A 23,325-nucleotide genomic window follows, 5' to 3' on the forward strand; every position below is an offset into this window, starting at 1 on the left:
TACCAATACATCAATGTAAAATACTCCATTATAAGTAAAAGTCCTGCCTGAAAAATCCTACTACAGTAAAAGTACATAAGTATTATGAGCTGGATGTAGTTAAAGTATTGCAGTAAAAGTAGTGGTTTGGTCCCTCTGACTGATATATTATTATAGATTATAGATTATTAATAGTGAAGCATCAGTGTTAGAGCAGCATATTACTGTTGTAGCTGCTGGAGGTGGAGCTAGTTTACACTACTTTATATACAGTTAGTTAAGGAAAAATCACTATTTGGTGGAGCTGTTAACAACTCATAGACATGTGAAATGTGACCCCGACTACACACTGCTTTTTGTAAGACGTCAAAAGCCAAAAAGGTTGGAAACCACTGGTTTCATCTTTAACAATGTGTTGTATTTTAAAAGCTTGTTATATTATCCATTGTGTCAAATCTTCATCTGAAAAGTAACTGAAGCTGTCAAATAAATGTAGTGGAGTAGAAAGTACTAAAATGTAGTGGAGTGGAAGTATAAAGTAGCATCACATGAAAATACTCAGGTAAAGTACAAATACCTCAAAAATGTACTTTACTTTAATCCTACTGACTGGGGTACCTGCAGAACTCAGAGGTCTACTTTTGTCATATCTCACAGGTGCTTTATTTTGTCATGACTTTGTCAATCAATTTGTTCCTAATGACTTCATGTCATTGTTTTCTGATTCTGTTTTAATTAGTGCTTTTTAAAAATACCAATATAATTTTTACACAATAATAAAAAATATATACTATTTACACAATATTCATATTAACTATAACTTTCCTCGAATAATAATGATCTATTTTTTTCAGATGACATTAATTACATAACTAATCATGTTTTGAGAGGAAATAAATGAACATTTTGCTATGCTGGTTGTTTATGACACTGGTCTATTCTTGGGGTCTCCAGGGGCCCCAGTCAGTCGTCCTTGTATGTTAAATATGTTGGTAGGATGAGGGTTGAGTAAATGTGCTTGGTTACTTTCCACCACTGAGAGAGGGAGGCATCAAAACAACTGTGGAGTAAAATAAATAATTAATACAATAATATAGTTTTAGTTAAAAGTTAAAACTTGCTGGTTCTAGTTTGACTCTCCCCGAAACCGACAGAACCGACTGTTGGATTCTTTAGGAAGCGTAAAGAGGTTTGTTTATGCAGCACTACTTTTGTGTACATCCGACAATTACAACCACAGACCAAGATAACCATTTTCGACAATTTGTGATAAAGAAAAAGAGGCCATGAAAAGTCGACTACAACGCCCAGTTTTCAATTTCCAGTCTGTATTTACAAGTACTGCTGCTCGTTTGATGTCCCGACGGACGGGAACGGCTGCGTATCTGTTGGATCTACTTTCTCTTGGATGGCAGTGCTGCGCCTTTCTCCCCCTCTCTCCCGTGCTAGGCCGCCATCTTGAATTTTAATGTTAATTTCCAAAAAAAAAAAAAAAAAAAAAAAAAAATGTGTTTCCTGTGATATTTTCGTTTAAGGGTGTCGTGCCAAAATTTGGATTAGTTTTAAGGAGTGGTGTGTTATTTCGTGGCTGTTTGAGTCAACCACCCAGTGAGTATTTTGTGTGTTTGTTGTGTTTCTGTTGTCGACTGGAGACATTTAACGAAACCAACGCGTGAAAATGCTTCCAGCTATTTAACTGCTAACGTTAGCTATCATGCTAAATAACAGAGCCGCACCGATACACCGATTATCCGCTGGCTCCGGTAGCTGCCGCAGATCGTTTTCGACAAGGATACAGACACGGAGTCCAACTTTTAATTTGCTTATAAACGACAGATTTACCCCGTTAAACCGGCTAATAATGGCTTCCACATCAAACAACCAGAGCTAGCTTTAGTGTTAGCTGCGGTGCCCCAGCGGTTTGCAGGTAACGTTAGCTTTACTTATCCACTTACTGGGACATGTGTGTGGCCAACTAGCGACTGTCGACGTCGAATATTTGATTCACATATAATTCAACATTAGATATCTCTAATGGGAGGAAAGGTAACTGATTTGTGTGTGTGTTTTAACCGACTGGTGTTCCCAATTGACGGTACTAGCTGACGTTAGCAGCCTGCTGAAGTTAAGTTTGATGCTTGCTGGCACAAACAGAGAAGTAACGTTACGTTAATGTTATGTTAAATTCACTAATGTTGACTTGTACTATTATCACCAGGAGATAACTGTTAACTAACATCGTCTGTTAGCGTTAAGGCGTTTGTTGCATGCTGAACGTTAGTGGAAAAACGTCGAGGCGGCTTGAGATGTGGAGTTTATGTATTTTGGTGTAATATTATAGTTAAATATCACTATCCACATGTGTCACTATGCTGCTGATATTGTGTTTCGGTGTTCGTCTTTATGTTCGGGGTAACCACTGGTGTTTATGTGATTGTGTAACTTAGCCAACATTAACTTGCTCGTCGCAGACTACCGGCGTTTGCTGCAAGCTAACCGCCGCGGCCGAGCATCTCTGTGTCGGTGGAGGAGGACGGGTGGAGAGACTAGTAGCAAACAATAGCAAAGCTAAATTCATAACTATGAAACAATCTCGGCCTCAGCTGTCGGTGTGGCCTTCCGGGTTCCCTCTGCCTCTCCTTATCCCTGTACTGTGTTGTGTTTTAGTGTGGCTAACGTTAGCTTCTGAGCTGATAATGCGAAGCGTTTTATGCATCGATTACAAATCCGATGATGCTCCTATGCGACGCATTTGGGAACTAATATACTTGTGTTATACACATCTAAACATTGTGTGTTGTGTTATGCAGTTATGAATACGAACGTGATGCGGTTATATGGAGCATAAATTCACAAAGCAGTATTTTATATGTATGGATGATAGCGCACTTGACAGTAAGCCAGTGTATTATTTGGGGTTACCACTAAACGGCGCTACAGGAACATTTTAAACTTGCTTCCCAAACACTGCTGTGATGTGTATCTTCAGCCTACTACAGTGTAAACCATTGGTTCCCAACCTCTTTGACTTGTGACTTCTTAAAATAAAGCTAAGTCTACCTGGGATCCCTCGTTACACGTTGTCTACCAGTTAAACAAAGGAGGATTTATAACTTTTAGAGGCTTGAGGAGATAAAATACAGTGATTCACCATAAGTAAAGCAAAAATTAGTGGAAAGCTTGAAGAAAAAGATCATTTTGTTTGTCAGAAATATGTTTATTTCTGTTGTCCTATCCTGCCAAATCATCTCGCGACCCCTTAGAGTAAACTGTCATGTGACACTTTAGCTTTGGTGGCATTATTTTCAGAACCACTTATACTCATTCTGACTTTTTGTTTGTTAAATTTAAAGATTTACCTTTTTAAATGAGACCAGGGTTATGACTGTACTTAAAAGGGTTGAAGAACAGTAACCCTTATTTTTGGTTCTTTATTTTCGGGCTTGTGCTCAAAAATAGGGTGCCTGGTAAGAGGTTAATCCAGTGAACCCTTTGGGGGGTCCAGACCCCCAGGTTGGGAACCACTGCCTTAAGGAACCTCTATTCTATCATTGAGTAAATTGACGACCCCTGACGAAGTGACGTATTTTATGGATATTTCATATTATATTCAGTGCAGTGTTAAAGTGTACAAATAGTGATGCAATAACTACAGGAAGTTTGTGTAAAACTAGCAATTTGGATGAATTTTGAGCAGATTATTGCCTGTGAATATTTCAGTGCATCAGAGATGAGTTTTCCTTATATTTTCAGGAACTTTTTATACAATTCTCTGTCTGTATTATTTGTAGTCTTTCTGACAAATTCAGTGTTTTCTTCTCCCTGACGCCTGGCCATTGTTATATGAGCTCTGTGGTTGTTTTAATTTGCATACTTTTTTACTGCAGGATGAGGCTATTTAGCAGAGTGAAGAGTCTGTAAATATAGCTTGTGTTAATGTCTTCACTTTGTCTTTATCCTGGTGAGATTTTGCTGAGATATACTGTGTGTGTGTGTATATATATATATGTGTGTGTGTGTGTGTATAATATATATATATTTTTATTTTTTTTTCAAGTTTTCCCCCCCGTGAAGCTTTGGCGACCCCTAGTGGGGGTTGGGACACCCAAGTTGGGAACCAGTGGTGTAAACAACAGAAGTCACCACTTAGTAAACTGACTTGATGCTGGTCACATTTTGAACGTCACCAGCCGCTAATAATAGGCTGTAATGGTTGTCCTCTTACTGGGCGAGCTGTGACTGATTGGTACCTCACTTTAGGTAGACTTCAAAACCTTACCCAAGTTGTTTGGCAGAGATGAATCATCTGTATCCAAATGTTGTTTAGATATTCATGCAGATTGGTCAGAGACATATTTGAGTTCACTTTGTACATGTGTGGTGCAGTCTCATATCTGTGTTTACAGCTGTCCATTTCTGATAACATCCTCCAAGATGCAGTTCAGTTTTAAGTGTACACTAGGTGAAGAATTAAGAAAGTTCCTTACTTAGTCGTGAGAATAGTTGCATTTTGTGTTCTCTGGTAAATCCTGTTCATTTCATAATTGTCTTATTTTCTTGGTAGTCTTTCCGCAGTTAACATCTCCACCTGCCTGTTTTGATCCTGTTTTGTTTTGTATTTTTTGTAACCGAATAACATTTTTTTCGGATGTTCATCTAGTCTAATGGCTACTGTGTTGTTTCTACTCCGCCTCAAGATTTCAAACACTAGACCCCAGTCTTCCCCACTCAAGAGTGTTTCTTCATCTCGGTGACTAAATGCAACTGGACCAGGGGGCTTGTGGGCATGAAGTGGCTGGGCGAATCCAAGAACATGGTATTAAATGGCAGACGACACGGAAACAAGTTGACCAGCGAGCATCCTGTGAGCCAGAGCCAGACTCGCTCTCAGCATTCACAACGAACATCCCTACGGCACAACAAAACCCACCCCAGAAACCGAAGATGTAGCCGCAGTGAGTTAGACGTATTGAAGTTAACAAATGTATAGATCCGTCAGCAGTTGCATACTCTAACGTGTCTGTGTTTGCTTTTTATAGGGTTTAATGCAGCCAGCCTGGAGGCAGAGAGGCGCTATGTGCCCTCCTCAGGAATGACTGCCAAGGAATTGTGTGAGAATGATGATCTGACCACAAGCCTCATCCTGGATCCATACCTGGGCTTTCAAACTCACAAAATGAACACCAGGTCAGCAGATTTACTACAGTGGAGAGCATTCTTACTGATGTGCACGGATGTCTTCTCCTTGACATTGTTTCATTTTATTTCAGGTTTTCACATTTTTAATCCGTTTTGTGCCGTTAATGTGCCTCCACAGATTTCGACCAATTAAGGGAAGACAAGAGGAGTTGAAGGAGATCATCGAGCGCTTCAAGAAACACGACAACTTGGAGAAAGCTTTCAGAGCTCTGACATCAGGGGACTGTTCCCGAAATCTTTTTCTCCACAAGACGAAATCTCAAGAAAAGCTCTTCAAGCAGCATGTAAAAAATATCATCTAAGATCTGCTCCGATGTTGTTTTTTTTTCCCAGCATCACAGTGAATTTAATTAAAAGATGACTAACTTTATGTTTTTACAGGTATTTGTGTATCTGCGGATGTTCGCCACTGATAGCGGCTTTGAGATTCTTCCTTGTAATCGCTACTCATCAGAGCAAAATGGAGCTAAAATTGTGGCAACAAAGGAATGGTGAGGACATGATAGATGATAACAACCCCTCCAGTCAATAGTAGTCATTATATGTATGTAACTGTTCTGACTCGGCTGTGTTTGTACTTCTGTGTGATGTCCAACAGTGATGGTTGCGAAGAGCGCTGCAGTGATTGGTCAATAATCGATTAGTTGCCAACTAACGGCAACTATTTTGATAATCGATGAATCGTTGTAGTGGCCATTTTACCATGTTCCAAGTTCCTCCTTCCACTTAATCTGCAAAGTATCTTAGTTTTGACTCGTGTTCCACTTTTCTTGTGAAACCCAGCGCACTCACAAGTCCACAGGAAAATGTCACATAAAGGCTGATCCACCACCGCCTTCATGTCGTATTCCAAACACACATGTTATAACCCGCCATCTCGATGTACACATTAAACACGTTATACAGGTTACAAGTTGTACATGACTATACACATGCACAATGAAACTACCTCACAGCACAATCCACTCTTGCAAACAGTAAAAATTTGTTCTTGCATTTTAGTACCCAAGAACACAAAAATATCAAGTATTTGCACCTATAATCCTCCTCAAAATATACTTGAACTGTACATATACTGTGGATTAACTGTTGCATGAATTTTAAATAATGTAAAATAGAAACAATTTATTAAATATCAGTATGTACCTAAGTGGCGCTCTCAATTGTTTTGTGGTTCCAGCTTCTCAAATGTGGATATTTTCTGGTTTCTTAAGTCTTAAATGACAGTAAACTGAACGTCTTTGGGTTATGCACTGTTGGTTGGGATGTAAGAAGATATTTGAGGACATCATCTTGGGGTTTGGAAAACAGTGATCACCATTTTTCACCAATTTTGACATTTTATGGACCAAACAAATAATCAATTCAGAAAATAGTTGCAGCCCTAGTTGTGATGCCCAAATATTAAGCCTACACATATACAGGCCTGTATGTGTAAAAGCACATTAACACAAGGTAAAGCAGTCAGCTGCTGTAGTCTGTAACACACTTTTGTGCCTTGTATTGTTTTACAGGAAAAGGAACGACAAGATCGAATACTTGGTGGGTTGCATTGCTGAGCTTTCAGAGAGTGAGGAGAACATGTTGCTCCGACACGGGGAGAATGACTTCAGTGTCATGTATTCCACCCGCAAGAACTGTGCGCAGCTCTGGCTGGGGCCAGCTGCATTCATCAATCATGGTATTAGCCCTGATCACTAGTGATTGGGTTTCATTAGCACTGTAACAACATATTAAAATGACTTTTCTAGTGAAAAAATACATAATTCTTGTTTTTATCTTCATTAGTCCAATATTCGTGATATGGATAGTAATTTGATTGTTTATTTCGTCCCCTCTTTTCTCTCAGATTGTCGACCAAACTGCAAGGTAGTTTACTTTTTTTGTAGGTTTTTATTTAGAAAGCAAGAACTATTGATCAATTATTGCTGAATGTGGAAGCTCGGATTATTAACACATCTTTATTTGTTTTTGTTTAGTTTGTATCGACGGGGCGGGACACGGCCTGTGTGAAGGTTTTGAGGGACATTGAACCAGGAGAGGAAATCTCATGTTACTATGGAGATGGCTTTTTTGGGGAAAACAATGAATTTTGTGAATGCTATACATGTGAACGGTAGGTAATATTTTAATTGCACTACAGTGTGGCAGTACACTACTGGAACAGCTAATGTAACTGTATCAGTGTGGTGCCATTAGTTTAGACAATATAACTGATACGTTTATTTCATAAAATGTAGAGACTTCATCAAAATGACTTTTTTTGCTGATTCTAATTTCTTTACTGAAGTTTTTTGTGACGTCTTACAGAGTCAAAATCAAATTTGTATGGTTTCTCAAGTAGAATCAGTAGTTTGTTAAAATCTTTGTTCTCTAATCACAATATTGTTAAGGTTTTAATTGTTTTGTTGTTGTGCAGACGAGGTACTGGTGCTTTCAAATCCAAAGCTGGACTGCCAGTGGAAGTGCCAGTGATCAACAGCAAGTACGGGTTGCGGGAGACAGACAAGCGTCTGAACAGGCTGAAGAAGTTAGGGGAAGGAAACAGGAGCTCAGATAGTCACTCTGTAGGCTCCCACACCGACGTAGACTCTCAGGAAATGCCAAAAACACATCAATGTAAGAGTCCCCCAAAACTTTCATCTTTGTCTTCGTGCTGTTGCCATAGCTACAGTAACGGTTTAGATCCCAAACTCAAGAACGGGAACAGAGAAGAATTTCCATGTGGCAGTAAAGGCAGCCTGCCATATCTGTATTGATTAAGTACATACATTAGAGCTGGACAATTTATAGATTTAATACTGTTAAGTACTGAATGATTAATGTCTCTGTAATCATATGCAACGATGTTGTATGTAAATATCTCCTGATTGCACCATTACTCATTCTCAACATTATATATTATTAATTTTGAGGCATTCAGTGGAAAATGTCACATTTCATTTTGTAAATATCACCTTGCCAAAGTACATGAGTTCAGTTTTTCTGAAAATGTGATAAATAAGTAACATACAACATTTGATCTTTTCCCTTTAGCTGCCAGAAAAAGAACGTCATCATCTGGCCTGAAGTATAAAAACAGGACTCAAACCAGACAGACTTTGTCAAGAGCCCTTACTACCTCATGTTCAAAACAAGGTCGTGTAAACAATAACAGGGTACCAAAGAGACTAAAATCCCAATCCAAGCCTTCACTAAGTAAAGTCCAGTTGCGGAGTCGCAGGAGGGGTGCAGAGCCCAAGGCGTTGTCCAAGGGAGAGACTTGCCAGCTGGGTCTCAGGGACTCAAAGGTGTCGCTGTGTAAAGGTGTCACCGTCAAGAAGGAGAAGGATGGACAGGAGCTGGTGCAGCAGACACTAGGCCAGCGGGGCTGCCTGACTCGTCATGCTGCCAAGGAAAATGGCAATCTACCAGTTGTGCAGAGCAGTGAGGGTAGTCAGTCTTCAACGTACAGAACTCGCAGGTCCACAAGGACCCTTGTAAAAGCCCAGGAAACGGCAGCTGGTGTTAAGCTGGAGCCCAGTGCTATGGACGGCTTGAGCCCGGTCCCTGGCGGCGTGGTCATTAAAACAGAGCCTGCCGACATGGAGGAGTATCTCCGCCATGGGATAGGCCTGGAGCAGCCGGCGTTAGACACCGGCTATTCCAGAAGAGGCTCGTGCAACAGACGGAAACGGCTGACACGGCTCAGGACTGAGCGGACAATTAAATGTGAGGACTCATATAGTGAGCCGTTCATGCCGGTGGCTACTGGCCACACCACTAACTTCCCAGACTGTGGTAACGTGCTGTTGAGCTTCTCCGACCGACACAGGGACTACAATGGGGTTGCCAATGGCAGCAAGTCCCTCCGCAGGGACAAGGGTAAGAGTGGCTGCCGGTCACAGGACAAGGGGAAGAAGAAGCGTCAGATCACACGCTACGACGCTCAGCTGATCCTGGAGAACAACACGGGAATCCCCAAACTGACGCTCCGCCGGCGGAGGGACAGCAGCAGTAGCAAGACCAATGACCCCAGCGACGCCATTGGCTCCTCCAACCTTTCTGCCTCTACGGTCAACTCGGCCTCTTCCAGCAAGATTAGCATCAAGTTCAGCAAGGACCACGATAAGGACAAAGGCAGCTCATATATAGCCAAACTGAATAACGGCTTTCCGCCTGTGGTCCACAGTAACTCCACCAAGCTGAAGATCCAGCTGAAGAGGGAGGACGATGCACGGAGAATATCCCAGACAAAAGCGGACCAGATGCCCTATAACGGGGATATGGGTCAGAGTCTGGAGGCCAGGAATGGTGGACATCGGACCCAAAAGGTCATGGCAGATCCTTCATCTGAAGAGGACAATGACGAGGAAGGGGAGGATGACGACGATGACTACTTCGACAATGAGTTTGAAGACGATTTCATTCCACTTCCTCCAGCAAAGCGCCTCCGACTCATTGTGGGTAAAGACTCCATAGACATCGATATCTCCTCCAGCTCCAGGAGGAGAGAGGATCAGTCTCTGAGGCTCAATGCATAAGCTGTGGAGCTCATCACTCCCACCTTTCCCTGTAAATAAAGATGACTCGCTAATCAACTGTTGTGTTGATGTAAAAGAAGTACAGTAATTTAAAAACAAAAAAAATTGCTGAAAAATTAAGAATCTGAAGAATCTGGCCGGATCCTAGGTGAAAAATGAGAATTTGTTTTAAGTTCAACTATTCCTTTAAGTGAATGCACTTGTTATATTCATAATGGACATGGATATTGTAGAAAGTGTACAGTATGGTGTCTATCCCCTCTGTCTCATAGGCAGGTTTTTATTGAACCTTTTGATTTTTATTTTATTTTTTTCTGTCTCATGGTTTGTAATTTTTGTGTGGCAAACCATACTGAATGTACAGTATGGTGCAGATGGTCCAGAGGCATTATAAGATCAGTCAGTCAGTTCATTTGGTTTTCAGGTGCCATGTTGTCATTATCCCAGTAGTTTTCCTGAACCACTTGAATTTTCAATAATTCATCTATTATCCGCATTATTTACTGTGTAAGTTTATCATGTGTCTCTTGACAGTCAATGAAAGTTAAAGCAAATCTGTGCTGTTATGAAATTTATTCCCATGTGAGCGTCATAGAAAGAGTTGCACAATTTGTTTCCAATGAATCAGCTCACTGCAGTTCATTCAGAGTGCTGTAAATAAACGTGTTCATTAAACTGCAGAATCCCAAGAAATAAAAGCACACAATGTTTTATAGTCAGTTGAGTACAGTCAAAATGGACCAGTGTTTCCTTTAGGAGCTGCTGTATAATGGTAACATGGCACACATGATATTCCAACCCTTTTAAACAAATAAGGAGGTAAATCAAACTAAATTCATGAGTAAAGGCTACCTATATACTTTTCAACCTGTAATTTTGAAAAGTAATGTACAGAAAGACTGGCTTATGTCCCCCAGCAGAACTTGACATGACATTTGTTTTCTCTCCTGTCCAGTCTCAATTCTTATTTACCTAATCTGATTTTTTTTTTTTTTTTTTTTTTGCAAGCAAGTTAACTGATGTCCATCAACACGAGAGTTTGGGGAGGAAAATCACACATTGTCTGAAATGTACTTACTAGCTTAGAATCATGTATTCTCTTCTCTGTGGTGCTATTTTATTTCCTGACCATCTGTCTGAATTTCTGTCCTGTGTAACTCTTTAATTGTTATTGATTGTGGCAGCATTAACTTCAACAGGCCCAAATTCTGTAGAAATACACATTATACATCACTTGTTATCTGTAGCCTACATATGTTTCCTTTTTCTTATCAGTTTGTATTTTCTTAAAGGACTAGTGTGTAAGATTTAGTGGCATCTAGCAGAACGGACTCGGCAGAAATGGAAAGATAATACTCACAAACACAGACGGGTGGCAAATTAAAGGAAAAACCCAACATAAAGTGTTTTAGTCAAGTGTTGGGCCACCATGAGGGATGAACGCCATTCTTCCAAAAGATATTCCCTCATTTGGTGTTTTGATGATGGTGGTTCACATAGGTGTGCAGTTGAGTTGAGATCTGGTGACTATGAAGGCCGTAGCATATGATTTATGTCATTTTCATACTCATCCAACCATTCAGTGACCCCTCGTGTCCTGTGAATTGGGGCATTGTCATCCTGGAAGAGACCACTCCCATCAGGATAGAAATGTTTCATTAATAGGATAAAGGTGATCGCTCAGAACAACTTTGTATTAATTTGCAGTGACCCTTCCCTCTGAGGGGACAAATGGACCCAAACCATGCCAGCAAAATGCCCCCCCACAGCATAACAGAGTCACCAGACCCCCTCACTGTAGGGGTCAAGCATTCAGACCTGGACTGTTGTTTTTTCTTTTGATTTGTCACCCGTCTGTATGGTTTAATTAGTGTATAATCACCTGAAAATAAGAATTGTGTACCTTAGAATGAGCCCTTCATATCTACATAGGGAACAGATCTTCTTCTACAGAGGCCGCCATGTTTTTACAGTAGCCCAGAAGGGACAAACCAAACACCGGCTCTAGAGAGGGCCTTTCGTGTTTTTCGCGGCCACCATAGATTCTCCTACACGCTTGGAAGGGCAGGTTGAGGGGAGGGGTATTCAGGTGGTTGCTAACCTCACTGCTAGATGCCACTAAATCTTACACACTGGTCCTTTAAAGCTGGAGCGCGGGACTTTTGTCTCCCCCTTCTGGCAGTGAGAGTAATAACAACACTGTCAACACGTGTTTATGTCACAGGCTCCGCCGTAGCCTACTCCGTCACTACTGTCGTGGCTGTAAAATGGTGGATAAATTGTTTTGAGCGTCACACAACTGCCGCGAAACGACTCATTTCACCATCAGAATTTGATCCGTTCGGTCCGATAATATTTGGAACGTCTAGAAAAGTCGCACGATTAAATTATTTTATCCCCGTTCAAGTTAGCAGAGGGCTAACCGGAAGTTAGCGTCTCGGCCGGCAGAAGTCTCCGGTGCACAGGCTCGGCCGTTAGAGCATGCTTAGTATGCATTCATCCGGCCAGCGCGGGAATGTCAAACCCGACACCAGATTAAAAACTCTATACGGTGAAACCCAGAGAGATTTATCTGGTGGTGATTGGCTCAATCAGCATTGTTGTGAACTTGTTTGGCTTGAATGTAACAAACGTTCATTTATATGTAAAAGTCCCGCACTGCAGGTTTAGGAGGAGCAGATATGCTTACAGGCGTTTTAGTATGCAAAATTGTAAAAACTACTGTATTCAACAGCATTAGGTGCCTTAACAAAGAGCTTTTTGACACATTTAGACCAAATTTGTGACTCGACTAATCAATGAAGAGTGAAAATGCTAAGACATCTGCTTCCCCCTTTGAAATATGGAAACACTTCTCAGAGTTCACTGTCAGTCCTTCTGTATATTATTTTTGTTGTGTGGAAGTAAATGAACTGCCCAATCGATTAAGGGATCAACTGAGATGAATGTTAACCCACTTTTCTTGTGTTTAATATGTACTGTTCATATCACCAGCAGCTAATCACCGTTCTGAACCTGGCTCAGTCTGTCCTTCCCCTTCGTCGGACGTCTCCATCCTACACTGTAAACTGTTCCAGGTGTACCGTCTGTGTGGTCTTTGTCCAATAGACAGCTGTCAAGATTTCCAATTGATTTAAAAAAACAACAAAAAAAAACACAAAAAAAAAGCAAAAAAAAAGCAAAACAAATGTGAATAGTTTGCGGACATTTTAGCGTGTTGCGTGGGTAGTGGGAAACATGTAAAGAGAATTAAAAATGGGCAGTGCATATATTGTCCAATATGTAAATCATGTGAACACATCTTGTACTTATTTAACAGTTTTGAATACTTGAAAACTATATAAAGTTTCTTTGTGACTCTTGTTTCCTGAGCGTGTTTTGACATCTGCTGGATGTTGATGTCAAAGTGATATTTGTTATGTTTTCATTTATATCTTCATCACAGTGCAAACATGTCTGTCATTGAAGAAGTGGCTACATCTTACTGATAAAGTTAGGTCATATTCTATATATTTCTTATTTTCAGCAAATCCCATGAAAAGACAGAAAACCAACAATGTGTTGGCCGTCCATCAATCATTTTAAGACTTCCCTACTCTGTATCTCTCAACCCCAAGCCCATTGGTTCCTACTTAAAGATATCTCATAAATAAGCTGGTTGCTGTAGTTTTTTAGCAAACGTTGCTCAAACAGGGAGAAATAGTGCATTTGTTGGGGACTATTTTCAGCAGCGGATGAATCCACACTTGCGCCAGTGAGTATTTCTGGCAGCTGTGTGGGATTGAGTCAAAATAAACTACAGTTTATGTTCATGGTGATGAAGGAACACGTCACCCGGTGCAACAGTGTGACTCATTGATGTGTTTTTAATAGTTTTTGGACAAAAAGGAGGTTTACAGCACAGAGGAATAAAATATATCAGACTTTGGATACACACACAATACTTGTTAATAGAGCAGTTAATCGTTGGTTTTGGTCTTTTCATTGTATTTGTTTACAATAAGAAAATTATAGACTATCACCGTATGTATCCTCAAAATTCAAGACAGCAGAAAAGTATATAAAGGTATATATGAGAATGCTAAAACAGATGTTCAGTAAGTATGATGTTCACCATCTTGTAGCAGAAACACTTTAAAATTGACCGTAGTTTAATATGAATCAGCAGATTTATGATTAAATAGTCCATATATGGAGACAGCATTACTATTCATGATTATTATGTTTTATTTTTCCCACATACTTCAGTTACATCATTGCATTATCATTTTTTTTCACATTTTCCCCCCAACAAAATGTATTTTATTTATATTTATTTCATTATTTTTATTTAAAATCCAGAAGTGCTGATAATATATTCAATGTTACAGTATTAAGGTATTTCTAAAATAAAATATAATAGAAATATATAATTCTTGAAATGAATGAGAAATATTCAACCGTTTTTTATAAAGAAAATTAAGAAATGGAAATTTTTCTTAAAAAATGTATGTCACAAGAAAAGATAAAAGGAAGAAATTTGTTTTCAGGGGTTTTTAAAAATATATTTCTATAATGTTTTTCAAGAACTAGTTAATTAATAAGAATGAAACGATAATAAAAAAGCAACATAATTGAAAGTGTGCATCTCAATCAAGAAAAGAGAACAAAGTTTGGAAACCAGAAAGTTAGTTTTTGAATTTAAAACACAATAAAACAAGACAATCATACAACCACATGTAATCATATTGTAGCAATCTAACTTTTGACCCTGTTGTTGTCAGCCAATCAGGAGCGTCCTTTCAAAGCTTCATCCAATCAGATTCGACGGAGCGCTATTTGAAAGCTGCTCGGCTCACTGTTGTTTACCTGCAGAAATCGGTGTTCACGGATCTGGTCGGTAAATCGAGCTGGTTGGTGCTAAAATAAATAGTTTCTTTGAGTCACAGTTTGGCCTCGTTGCCGACGTTAAACATGTCGTCTGTTGAAGCTCGTGCTGTGGTGAGTAAATGAATTTATTTAGCTGTTTTTTCTGTGTTCTTAGTGAAGCCGCCGCTATTAGCTTCGTCGGCTAACACCGTTAGCCAACACCATCTGTTCTCTGGCTTAGCTTGGAGTTAACTTGGTCATTTGTGCTTTTTATGCAGCTATCAAAGGCAGCTCTGTGTCAGGCGGCTTTTCTCTAGCTTCTCAAGTTTTTGAATTGAATGTCCTTCTCTTTTCAGCGGCTCCCAGCCGGAAACAACCCAGTAAAGATGGGTAAAACCACCGCAGCAGGTCCGAGGAGACCTGCTCTTGGAGAGATTACTAACGTCACTGCAGCAGCAGTCAACAACACAAAGGTAACATTATGAAAGAGAAAGTTTGGTTCACTAACAGGTCTTCATATTTTATGCCCCTTAAAGGACAGGTTCACAATTCATCAAGTCTCTTAAAACAGTCAGGAGCCCAAATGAACATTGAAACCTGTCTTTCTTGCTGTAATCATTCCCCATGTTCATACTGACCATTAGAAATGAGTCAAATCAAGTAGATAACTTTCAACGTTACAGTCTTTTTAGTGCCAAAGTCCCTCTTTTTGTTACTATACTTCCGCCGCAGCTCAACAAGGAAACACTGTCCGAGGAAACACAAAGAGGGAATTTGATGCTAAAAAGACTAAATGTGTCAGATATCCACTTGATATGACTAACTCAGACTGCTGAAGCCTCATATGCGTCACATCATCTTTTAAATGCATTTTAGCACTAAATGACTCTGTGGACACTGGACTTTGACCTCCATCACTTACATTGAAAGCACATTTGACGGGGATCTTTTTAACAGCCAGTATGACCAGGAGGAATGATTACAGCAACCTCTTTTACTGTCTATGTGGACATGTGACCTCAATCTTGAGCGCTGAACAGCTGTTTATTTTCAAATCTAACAAGGCTTATGTACCCAATTATATCGCTATTTACTTGTCAGCCATCATGTATAATCAGCAGATGTTCAGGTCAACTTATTTATATAGTCCAATATCACAAATTTCCCTCAGGGGGTTTTACAATCTGTACAGCAACATAACATCCTTGGACACTCATCCTTAGATGTTGCTGTTGATTTGTATCAGTTGGCTTAAAACATTGTTTTCATCTGTAATTCCATGGCAGGTTGCAATCAAAACCTACAGTGACAGAGCAAGAGATATACAAATTATACACAACAAAAATCTAACACAGTTAGACATAATCTAGCAAAGTGTATCTCAGGCAAAAATAAAATTTATGTACAAGGCAAACCCAGTCAAATTCAGTGTCTGGACAGAGTTGGGTTGTTTTTAGTCAACTTTTCATTTTTGCTTGCAAGCTACTGTGAATGCTGACAGAACAAACGATCAACTTGTTTCCACAGAAGAAGGGAGCAGCCAAAGAATCAGCCAAACCATCTTGTGCCCAAAAAGTGAAACCGACCCAGCCGGTGCATCCAGTAGTCCGGGTCGAAGCGCCCGTGGATCCTCTCCCTCCGGTTTCAGAGGAGTCAGCTGACGTGTCGATGAAGGAGGATGAACTGTGCCAGGCTTTCTCTGAGGCGCTGCTCACCGTGCAGGACGTAGACGAGCAGGACGCTGATATGCCGCAGCTCTGCTCAGAATATGTCAAAGATATTTATAACTATCTACGTGTCCTGGAGGTAATTTATCCCCCACTCAGCCAAACTCTCTGCTTTCTCTTGTAGCTGTTACAACCTCGTCTGTCTCCGCAGGTGCAGCAGGCTGTACGCGCCAACTACATGCAGGGTTATGAAATCACTGAACGCATGCGAGCTCTTCTGATCGACTGGATGGTCCAGGTTCACTCCAGGTTCCAGCTGCTGCAGGAGACTCTGTACCTCACAGTTGCCATCCTGGATCGTTTTCTGCAGGTAAAAACCGCCTGAATCGTGTTTTTATGTTCATGTTTTTTGTGAGCTGTGTAAAAACCTTCCTGCTGCGCTGCAGGTCCAGCCGGTCTCTCGTAGAAAGCTGCAGCTCGTCGGTGTGACTGCCATGCTGGTGGCCTGCAAGTACGAGGAGATGTACGCTCCAGAGGTCGGAGACTTCGCCTACATCACAGACAACGCGTTTACAAAGTCTCAGATTCTGGAGATGGAGCAGCTGGTTCTGAGGAGCCTCAACTTTCAGCTGGGACGTCCTCTCCCGTTACACTTCCTCAGACGGGCTTCCAAAGTGGCTAATGTGAGTTTTTTTGCATGAATGAGATGTAAGGATGAAAACTCTTTCTTCATGTTTAGACCAGATTTATCAAGATTGTAGCAACGGTGGTTGTCGGTAAGCCCAAACTGCAATAAGCACCAATCACCTTTCTATCTGAACAGTTCATTAGTTTTTCCTTCACAATATTAAACTGATCTGCCAACAAAATGCACTCAAATTTCCATAATTAGTCTTTCAATGAAGAGTTTGCACACAACTCATTTGACCACACAAACAATGCTCCTAATAAAATTCATACTAACAGTCAGATCTGTTGGCCGCTCTTTTCTAACAATAGTTGGAAAGTTGTACTGAAATTTTATTTGCTTGGACTGATAATTGTATCCCTGACTCTCTTTTTACTGCACATTAATGCGTACACACAAGTGTATATGGGACAGTTGAATGTTTTTATAATGTCCTGGATGTTTTTCTCAGTCTGATGTAGAGAGACACACGCTGGCCAAGTATCTGATGGAGTTGACCCTCATCGACTACGACATGGTGCACTATCGTCCCTCTGAGATCGCCGCTGCTTCCTTGTGCCTCTCTCAACGGCTGCTGGAAGGGCTGCCGTGGGTGAGTTTGTTGGAATTGAAGCAACCAGTTTAATATATAAAGAAGTTTCCTTTCACTGCTTTTTAAACTGGTCTGTGCTTTCTTGTCAGTCTCCTACACAGCAGCACTACTCCACTTACGACGAGGCCCACCTGAAGCCGATCATGCAGCACATCGCCAAAAACGTTGTGATCGTAAACGAGGGGAAAACAAAGTTCCAGGTGAGTCGTCTGATTTTAAAAAGCACAATAACTAATGTAAATGTGTGAAGCACAAGTTTAAATGAATAAATCTGTTTCTCTGCAGGCTGTCAAGAATAAGTACTCCAGCAGCAAGCTGATGAAAATCAGCCTCATTCCTCAGCTGAAGTCTGCGATCATCCAGAACATGGCGGCTGCTCTACTCAACAACCCTTGAGACCACTTTTTTTTCATCAGTGGACATTTCACTTGCACTTTATTTTAGATTTTTTAGATTTACAAACTGTGGAGAAACTTCACTAGTTTTTAATAAATGATTTTTATAATTTTTGATCCAAGCTTGTAGTTTGTTCAGAAATTTGGGCACTAATCAGTTCTGCTTTTTGCCAAAAATTGTGGTACGTGTGATTTTTACTCTTCTGCACCATGGTGTCTTGCAGCCTATCAATCAGTCTGAGTTTCCTGCTGATAATGAAAATTACAGTTTTAAAATCGGTGGTTTCTAACAGCAGCTTGGCTGGACCTTTAGTGGACATTTCTGTGGACTTAAATAGTCTGAAGGTTTTCCGCTGAGTTCAAATACTTTCTACCTCAGTGGGTGACGCAAGTGCCTTATTTGTTTTTTGGGTTTTTTCCATAATGGATGTTTTCTGACTGAAAGATGCATGGTCATTGTATAAACACTTGGACACAAATGTTATCATGCAATAGATGTAAGCAGAGCTGCATCTTTTGTACTTGTGTGTTTCTGATGTTTGAAATATTGTGCCGTCACACATGCAACTTGTGGTAAACATGGGATTTTTTTTTTTTTTTTTTCATTAAAAAAAAACTGAATAAATTGCTTTAGCTTGGCTTGTAAATGTTGTTGGATCTTGTTGACATGTGACAGCTGTGTTTACTGAATCTAAACATTTGATCAGCCTAATTTTTAACAGTAATATATTAATCTGTATAAAGTACTTTGAAATTCCTACATTATAATCTGTCTGGGCTGCATTTTAACATACAACTGCAAAATTACATCTACTTTGGTACAATCTGGGAAAATACAGTTACATACTGAATCATGAAAACTTGCAAAAGCAATTACATTAAATTGAAATGTACCTTTAAACTGTTACCAGGAAATCTACAGTGTCTGTACAAGAGTCCACAGTAGGAATGGAACAGTGTAGTCATGATTACAGGTGATAAACATCTCATTACCTGCATCTATATATATATACTCCAATAACTTTGAGCCTTGAGGGAAGTGACATCAGGTGTGAGGAAAACCTCTGATGTACAGACTGTGAACACAGTCTGGCCACAAACCAGCCAACCAAGAGAAGACCAGCTGACTTTGCAAGATGTTGAGACGGAGCTTCGCTTGCTCCCTGAATGCACCGATTATACCGACCTGAGAAAACACTCAAACCGATCATCATATGTCCAGCGGACTAGAGGAATTTCCCCATGTTTTTGAGAGAAATTGGCAAAATGTGTTTTTGCATATTGCAACTGGAGCCTGTTTCAACAAACCAAGATTAGTGGGTTAGCTGGCTGTCTGTGGGCTTAAAGGATGGGTTTATCATTTATAAAAGTTTGCCTTAAACCAACAGTCAGGAGCCCAAATGAACATTAAAATATGTTGTTCTTGCTATAATCATTCCTCTTGTTCATACTGACCATTACAAATGAGTCAACTCAAGTAGATATCTTTCAATGTTACAGTCTTTTTAGTGCCAAAGTCCCTCTTTTTGTTACTATACTTCCACCACAGCTCAACAGGGAAACACTGTCCGAGGAAACACAAAGAGGGAATCTGATGCTAAAAAGACTGTAAATGTGTCAGATATCCACTAGATATATGACTAACTCAGACTGCTGAAGCTTCATATAAGCTTTTCATCAACTTTTTAATGCATTTTTGCACAGATGGAGTGGATTTTTGTCCCCCGTCACTTCCATTGTAAGTGCATTATGAAGGGGTCTAGGAGGAAAGATTACAGCAAGAAAAACATGTTTCAATCAATCAATCAATTTTATTTAAAGTGCAGATTCACCATGCAGCGTGGTCCCAATACACTTTACAATTAGAGAGAATACATAGGACAAAACATACAGCAAGAAATTAAAATAATAAACCACATTAAAAACATCAATATTAAAGGAATGTTAAAGGGTGATGGACCCCACTAAGTTGTAGGTGATGCTGTAATGAAGTGATGCAGGTTTTCAGTCTTGATTTATAATGGAAGACCATTCCAGAGATAAAGGGCACAGTAGGCAACGTTTCAGTATTCATTTGGGCACCTGACTATTGATTTAAGACAAGACTTGAAAAATTGTGTGTCCTTTAAATTTGTAATGGTGTATTTTTCAAGTCAAGTCAGTTTTATTGGCTATATATTTTTTTTTTAACAGAAGTTATCTCAGGGCATTTTTCACATAGAGCAGGTCTAGACCGTACTCTTTAATTTACAGAGACCCAGCATTCCCTCATGAGCAGCACTTGGCAACAGCAGCAAGGAAAACTTTTAACGGGAAGAAACCTCAAGCAGAACCGGACTCTAGGTGGGTTTAGGTCCATCTGCCTTGACTGGATGGGTTGAGAGAGAAAGATGGAGAAGCACAGTAACAGCAATAACAACAATAATATGACTAATAATAATAATAATAATAGCAGGCGTGGGCATCAAGCAGGAACACGGCAGCACAAGGTCTGCAACTATGACCCACTGAAGCCCGCAAAGTCTGTCACCCTGTGAGACGAGAAAGCACAAAAACTCCGGGGAAGAAGCAGAGTTAGTGACATGCATTAATACATGAATGCGTACAGATGGAGAGGAGGAGAGAGGAGCTCAGTGCATCATGGGAAGTCCCCCGGCAGTCTAGGCCTATAGCAGCATAACTAAGGGCTGGTCCAAGGTGAGTGTGGCTGGCCCTGACTATAAGCTTTATCAAAAAGGGAAGTTTTAAGCCAACTCTTAGACATAGAGAGGGTGTCTGCCCCCCGGACTTAATCTGGTTGATGGTTCCATAGAAGAGGAGCCTGATAGCTGAAGGCTCCCGTTCTACTTTTGGAGACTCTGGAGAGTTTTATTGGTACTTTTTCCTCAATAAAGGATCAGAGCACTTTTTCCACCACTGTGTAACCCTGATAACCGTCGCTTGTGACGTTGCTCTTTGTGTGTTTGAAGAAGAAAAATCAGGCCACTAGGATACGACGTAACCCCAGTGAGAGAAGAAATGTGGGACTGAGGTCGATGAGGTCAGGCTTCAGCTCACCAGCTCTAATAGTGTCATTAATCCGGAGCGTCGCTCATCTGTTATAAAACCATCTGAAGCCCAGAGATCGACTGAGAAACTGTTCCTTCAGTCACCCGCTTTGTTCGACGCACAAAACAATCAGACGTTTGGCTCCGTCTGCGCTCTGTGATCACAACTGTAACGTTTACGACGTTGGAGGCTGTGAACGTAGCTCATGTTCCCTCGCATGCTGAACTGACTGACTGTATGTGCTGTGTTGTGGTGTGTGGAGGGCCATTGTACTCCTCAGACTGACCCTGACCTCACCACTACCACCACCACCACCACCCGCCTCCACCCAGACAGGTCAGTCAATACTGAATGGTGTGAGCTGCTGAACACTGTAACAGGACAGGACAGTAATCCGCTACACACAACATAAATATTACCACTGTTATCTGACACCCTCACACACAGGGCCAGCTGCATTAACAACACTGAGGTCGTGTTCATTTTCAATGGAAATACAGGATTATTAGCAACTTGAGGGGAATCTACAGTATATTATGCCAGTAGTTCTCAAGCTTTTCGGTGTCAGGGACCCTCAAATTGATACACATCAGGCCGCAGACCCGTATTTGATAAGATGTAGTCTCAGGGATCCCCATCTGATAAGAATTAGTTAATCCATAACTGTCTATAGTGGCAGATTAACAGTGAAGAGTGTGAAACGTTCTCTCATTGGGTTAACCTCTAGTCAATGAAATAACAGTGAAATTCAAATATTTCCCATTTTTCTGGGGACCCCCTGGAGCTCCCTCAAGGACCTCTGGGGGTCCCCAGTCCCCAGGTTGAGCACTGCTGCATGATACAACTAAAAACTAAGCTGGTGGTATTTTATAGGCCGATTTCTGTGTTTCATATTTAGCTTTTTACAACTTTTAGGCCAATAAATAAAGGATGAATTATTTCACATCTGCTGGAACCAGCTGCAGCAGCTGTTCATGAGTTTAAACCTCGTTATACTCAACTTTATATAGAAACACTTTACACACAACACAGTTGATGCCATATAATAATATAATGTGAATCTAAGATGATCACTGGGGTAGGAAATATAAACCCAAAGGGGAAATGGTGATGTAGTAACACCCTGTAAAACCACAAATCTTCATTTTTACATTTCTGTTTGTGTTCAGATTAAACAAACAACATATAATGTGTTAAAATAGTGAGTTAGAGAACTTTGAACGGAGGCATGCTAGCTGTTTCCCTCTGCTTTCAGTCTTTATGCTAAGCTAAGCTAATCGCCTCCTGCCTCCAGCTTCATACTTAACACACAAGAGCGGCAACCTGTTGATCTTCTCATGCATATTTACCAAAAATATTGAATATTTCCAACTGTTTCCAACCCTTAGTGTATCTAACAGCTTTGTTTTTTTGTCTTGTGTCTTGAGTATTTGTGCATCTAAAATCCTGTTTCTGGCAGTTTTGGTGTTGTGTGAGTAAATTCACATATTGGAAAAATTCAACAAATACATTATAAAATAAATAAATTGAGGGAAAAATGTAAATTAATTGTGATTCCTATCATTGAGGTAGCATATATGTTTTAAAAAATGGGTCATCCAATAAAATAATTTAGATAATAACAATAGTAATAATAATTTTGATGGGTTCCCTCCATTACATAATAACAATAACTACTATTTTTATAGCACCTTTCACATAAATTGCAATAAAAACACAACAGATCCCTTCTTGTGTGCAGTTGAGATCTTCTGTTGTTGCACCAGCAGCTTGTTTTTAATCCTCCTCTTGTTCCATGATTACGCGCGGCCGTTGCGGGGATTTAAGGGTTACAAGGACTCGTTAATTCTCATATCTGCCACACGGTGGGGACTGAAGGAGACTCCCCCACTGCTGAGCTTCAGTCTGCAGACTCGCTGCTGCTGCCGCTGCTGCTGCTGCTGCTTTGTTGTTCCCGTCGAGCAGGAGGTCACTCAGTCCGACCAGCAGTCCACTCAGAGCGCACAGGAGCCGCACAGCTCTCCGCAAACACCGTCCAACTCTCCTCCGCAGTTCAGCGCAAAAACAGGTAAGTAACCCGCAACTCGGACTCCGTGAGGTGAAGATCCTGTAGACGGAAACTGCATGTCTTACTTATGATTTTTTTTTTTTTTTTGCACACGAGGCGCATGTGGCTGCACGGGTGATTGGGTTCAGATTGATCCCCAGATCATCGATTGATTGGTAGTTTATGAAAACGGTCATATCCTCGAAGCTGTTTTATGAATGTAATTAACTGAACAGGGCTGATGATGTGGCGCATGTGGGATGATTTATGTATTTGAGTTTCACTATTAGACCACTTGTTACTTTGGGACTTTCTGAAATGTCAGTTTTCTGTTCAAAT

At 40.5% G+C, this 23,325-nt stretch overlaps 3 protein-coding genes across 5 annotated transcripts in view; all 3 read left to right on the forward strand.

Annotated features, from left to right (window-relative positions):
* The first annotated feature begins 1,461 nt into the window (after positions 1-1,461).
* kmt5b (lysine methyltransferase 5B) lies at positions 1,462-10,376 on the forward strand. 3 transcript variants are annotated; one of them, XM_042416409.1, is made up of 10 exons: positions 1,462-1,587; positions 4,677-4,934; positions 5,019-5,166; positions 5,297-5,462; positions 5,560-5,669; positions 6,693-6,859; positions 7,028-7,047; positions 7,158-7,294; positions 7,598-7,797; positions 8,215-10,376. In XM_042416409.1, exons 2-10 carry the CDS (start codon positions 4,766-4,768, stop codon positions 9,699-9,701), a joined length of 2,604 nt encoding a protein of 867 aa, XP_042272343.1. In that variant the 5' UTR covers positions 1,462-1,587; positions 4,677-4,765; the 3' UTR covers positions 9,702-10,376. The 3 variants fall into 3 exon arrangements, with proteins under 3 accessions (XP_042272343.1, XP_042272354.1, XP_042272362.1); XM_042416420.1 differs by lacking the exon at positions 1,462-1,587 and adding an exon at positions 1,620-1,906; XM_042416428.1 differs by lacking the exon at positions 1,462-1,587 and adding an exon at positions 1,929-2,025.
* A 4,162-nt stretch (positions 10,377-14,538) lies between these two features.
* LOC121902957 (G2/mitotic-specific cyclin-B2-like) lies at positions 14,539-18,008 on the forward strand. Its single transcript, XM_042420018.1, has 8 exons — positions 14,539-14,681; positions 14,906-15,022; positions 16,077-16,355; positions 16,428-16,586; positions 16,663-16,899; positions 17,356-17,496; positions 17,586-17,696; positions 17,782-18,008. Exons 1-8 carry the CDS (start codon positions 14,655-14,657, stop codon positions 17,890-17,892), a joined length of 1,182 nt encoding a protein of 393 aa, XP_042275952.1. The 5' UTR covers positions 14,539-14,654; the 3' UTR covers positions 17,893-18,008.
* A 4,767-nt stretch (positions 18,009-22,775) lies between these two features.
* Positions 22,776-23,325, forward strand: part of LOC121880496 (CD82 antigen-like) — a 39,680-nt gene continuing 39,130 nt past the window's right edge. The window contains exon 1 of the mRNA XM_042407560.1: positions 22,776-23,007. The gene's annotated coding sequence lies outside the window, so the exon portion shown is untranslated. The remainder of the gene's footprint in view (positions 23,008-23,325) is intronic.

This window comes from Thunnus maccoyii, chromosome 1, assembly GCF_910596095.1.
Source record: "Thunnus maccoyii chromosome 1, fThuMac1.1, whole genome shotgun sequence".
NCBI lineage: Eukaryota > Metazoa > Chordata > Actinopteri > Scombriformes > Scombridae > Thunnus > Thunnus maccoyii.

Bases quoted from the DNA above. Each gene is read 5' to 3' on its own strand.
- LOC121902957 (XM_042420018.1), top strand. From the start codon at position 14,655: ATGTCGTCTGTTGAAGCTCGTGCTGTG. The intron at 14,682-14,905 runs GTGAGTAAATGA...TTCTCTTTTCAG, and splicing joins CTGTTGAAGCTCGTGCTGTG to CGGCTCCCAGCCGGAAACAA. The intron at 16,900-17,355 runs GTGAGTTTTTTT...TGTTTTTCTCAG, and splicing joins GGGCTTCCAAAGTGGCTAAT to TCTGATGTAGAGAGACACAC.
- kmt5b (XM_042416409.1), top strand. From the start codon at position 4,766: ATGAAGTGGCTGGGCGAATCCAAGAACATGGTATTAAATGGCAGACGA. The intron at 4,935-5,018 runs GTGAGTTAGACG...TGCTTTTTATAG, and splicing joins AAACCGAAGATGTAGCCGCA to GGTTTAATGCAGCCAGCCTG. The intron at 5,463-5,559 runs GTAAAAAATATC...ATGTTTTTACAG, and splicing joins AAAAGCTCTTCAAGCAGCAT to GTATTTGTGTATCTGCGGAT.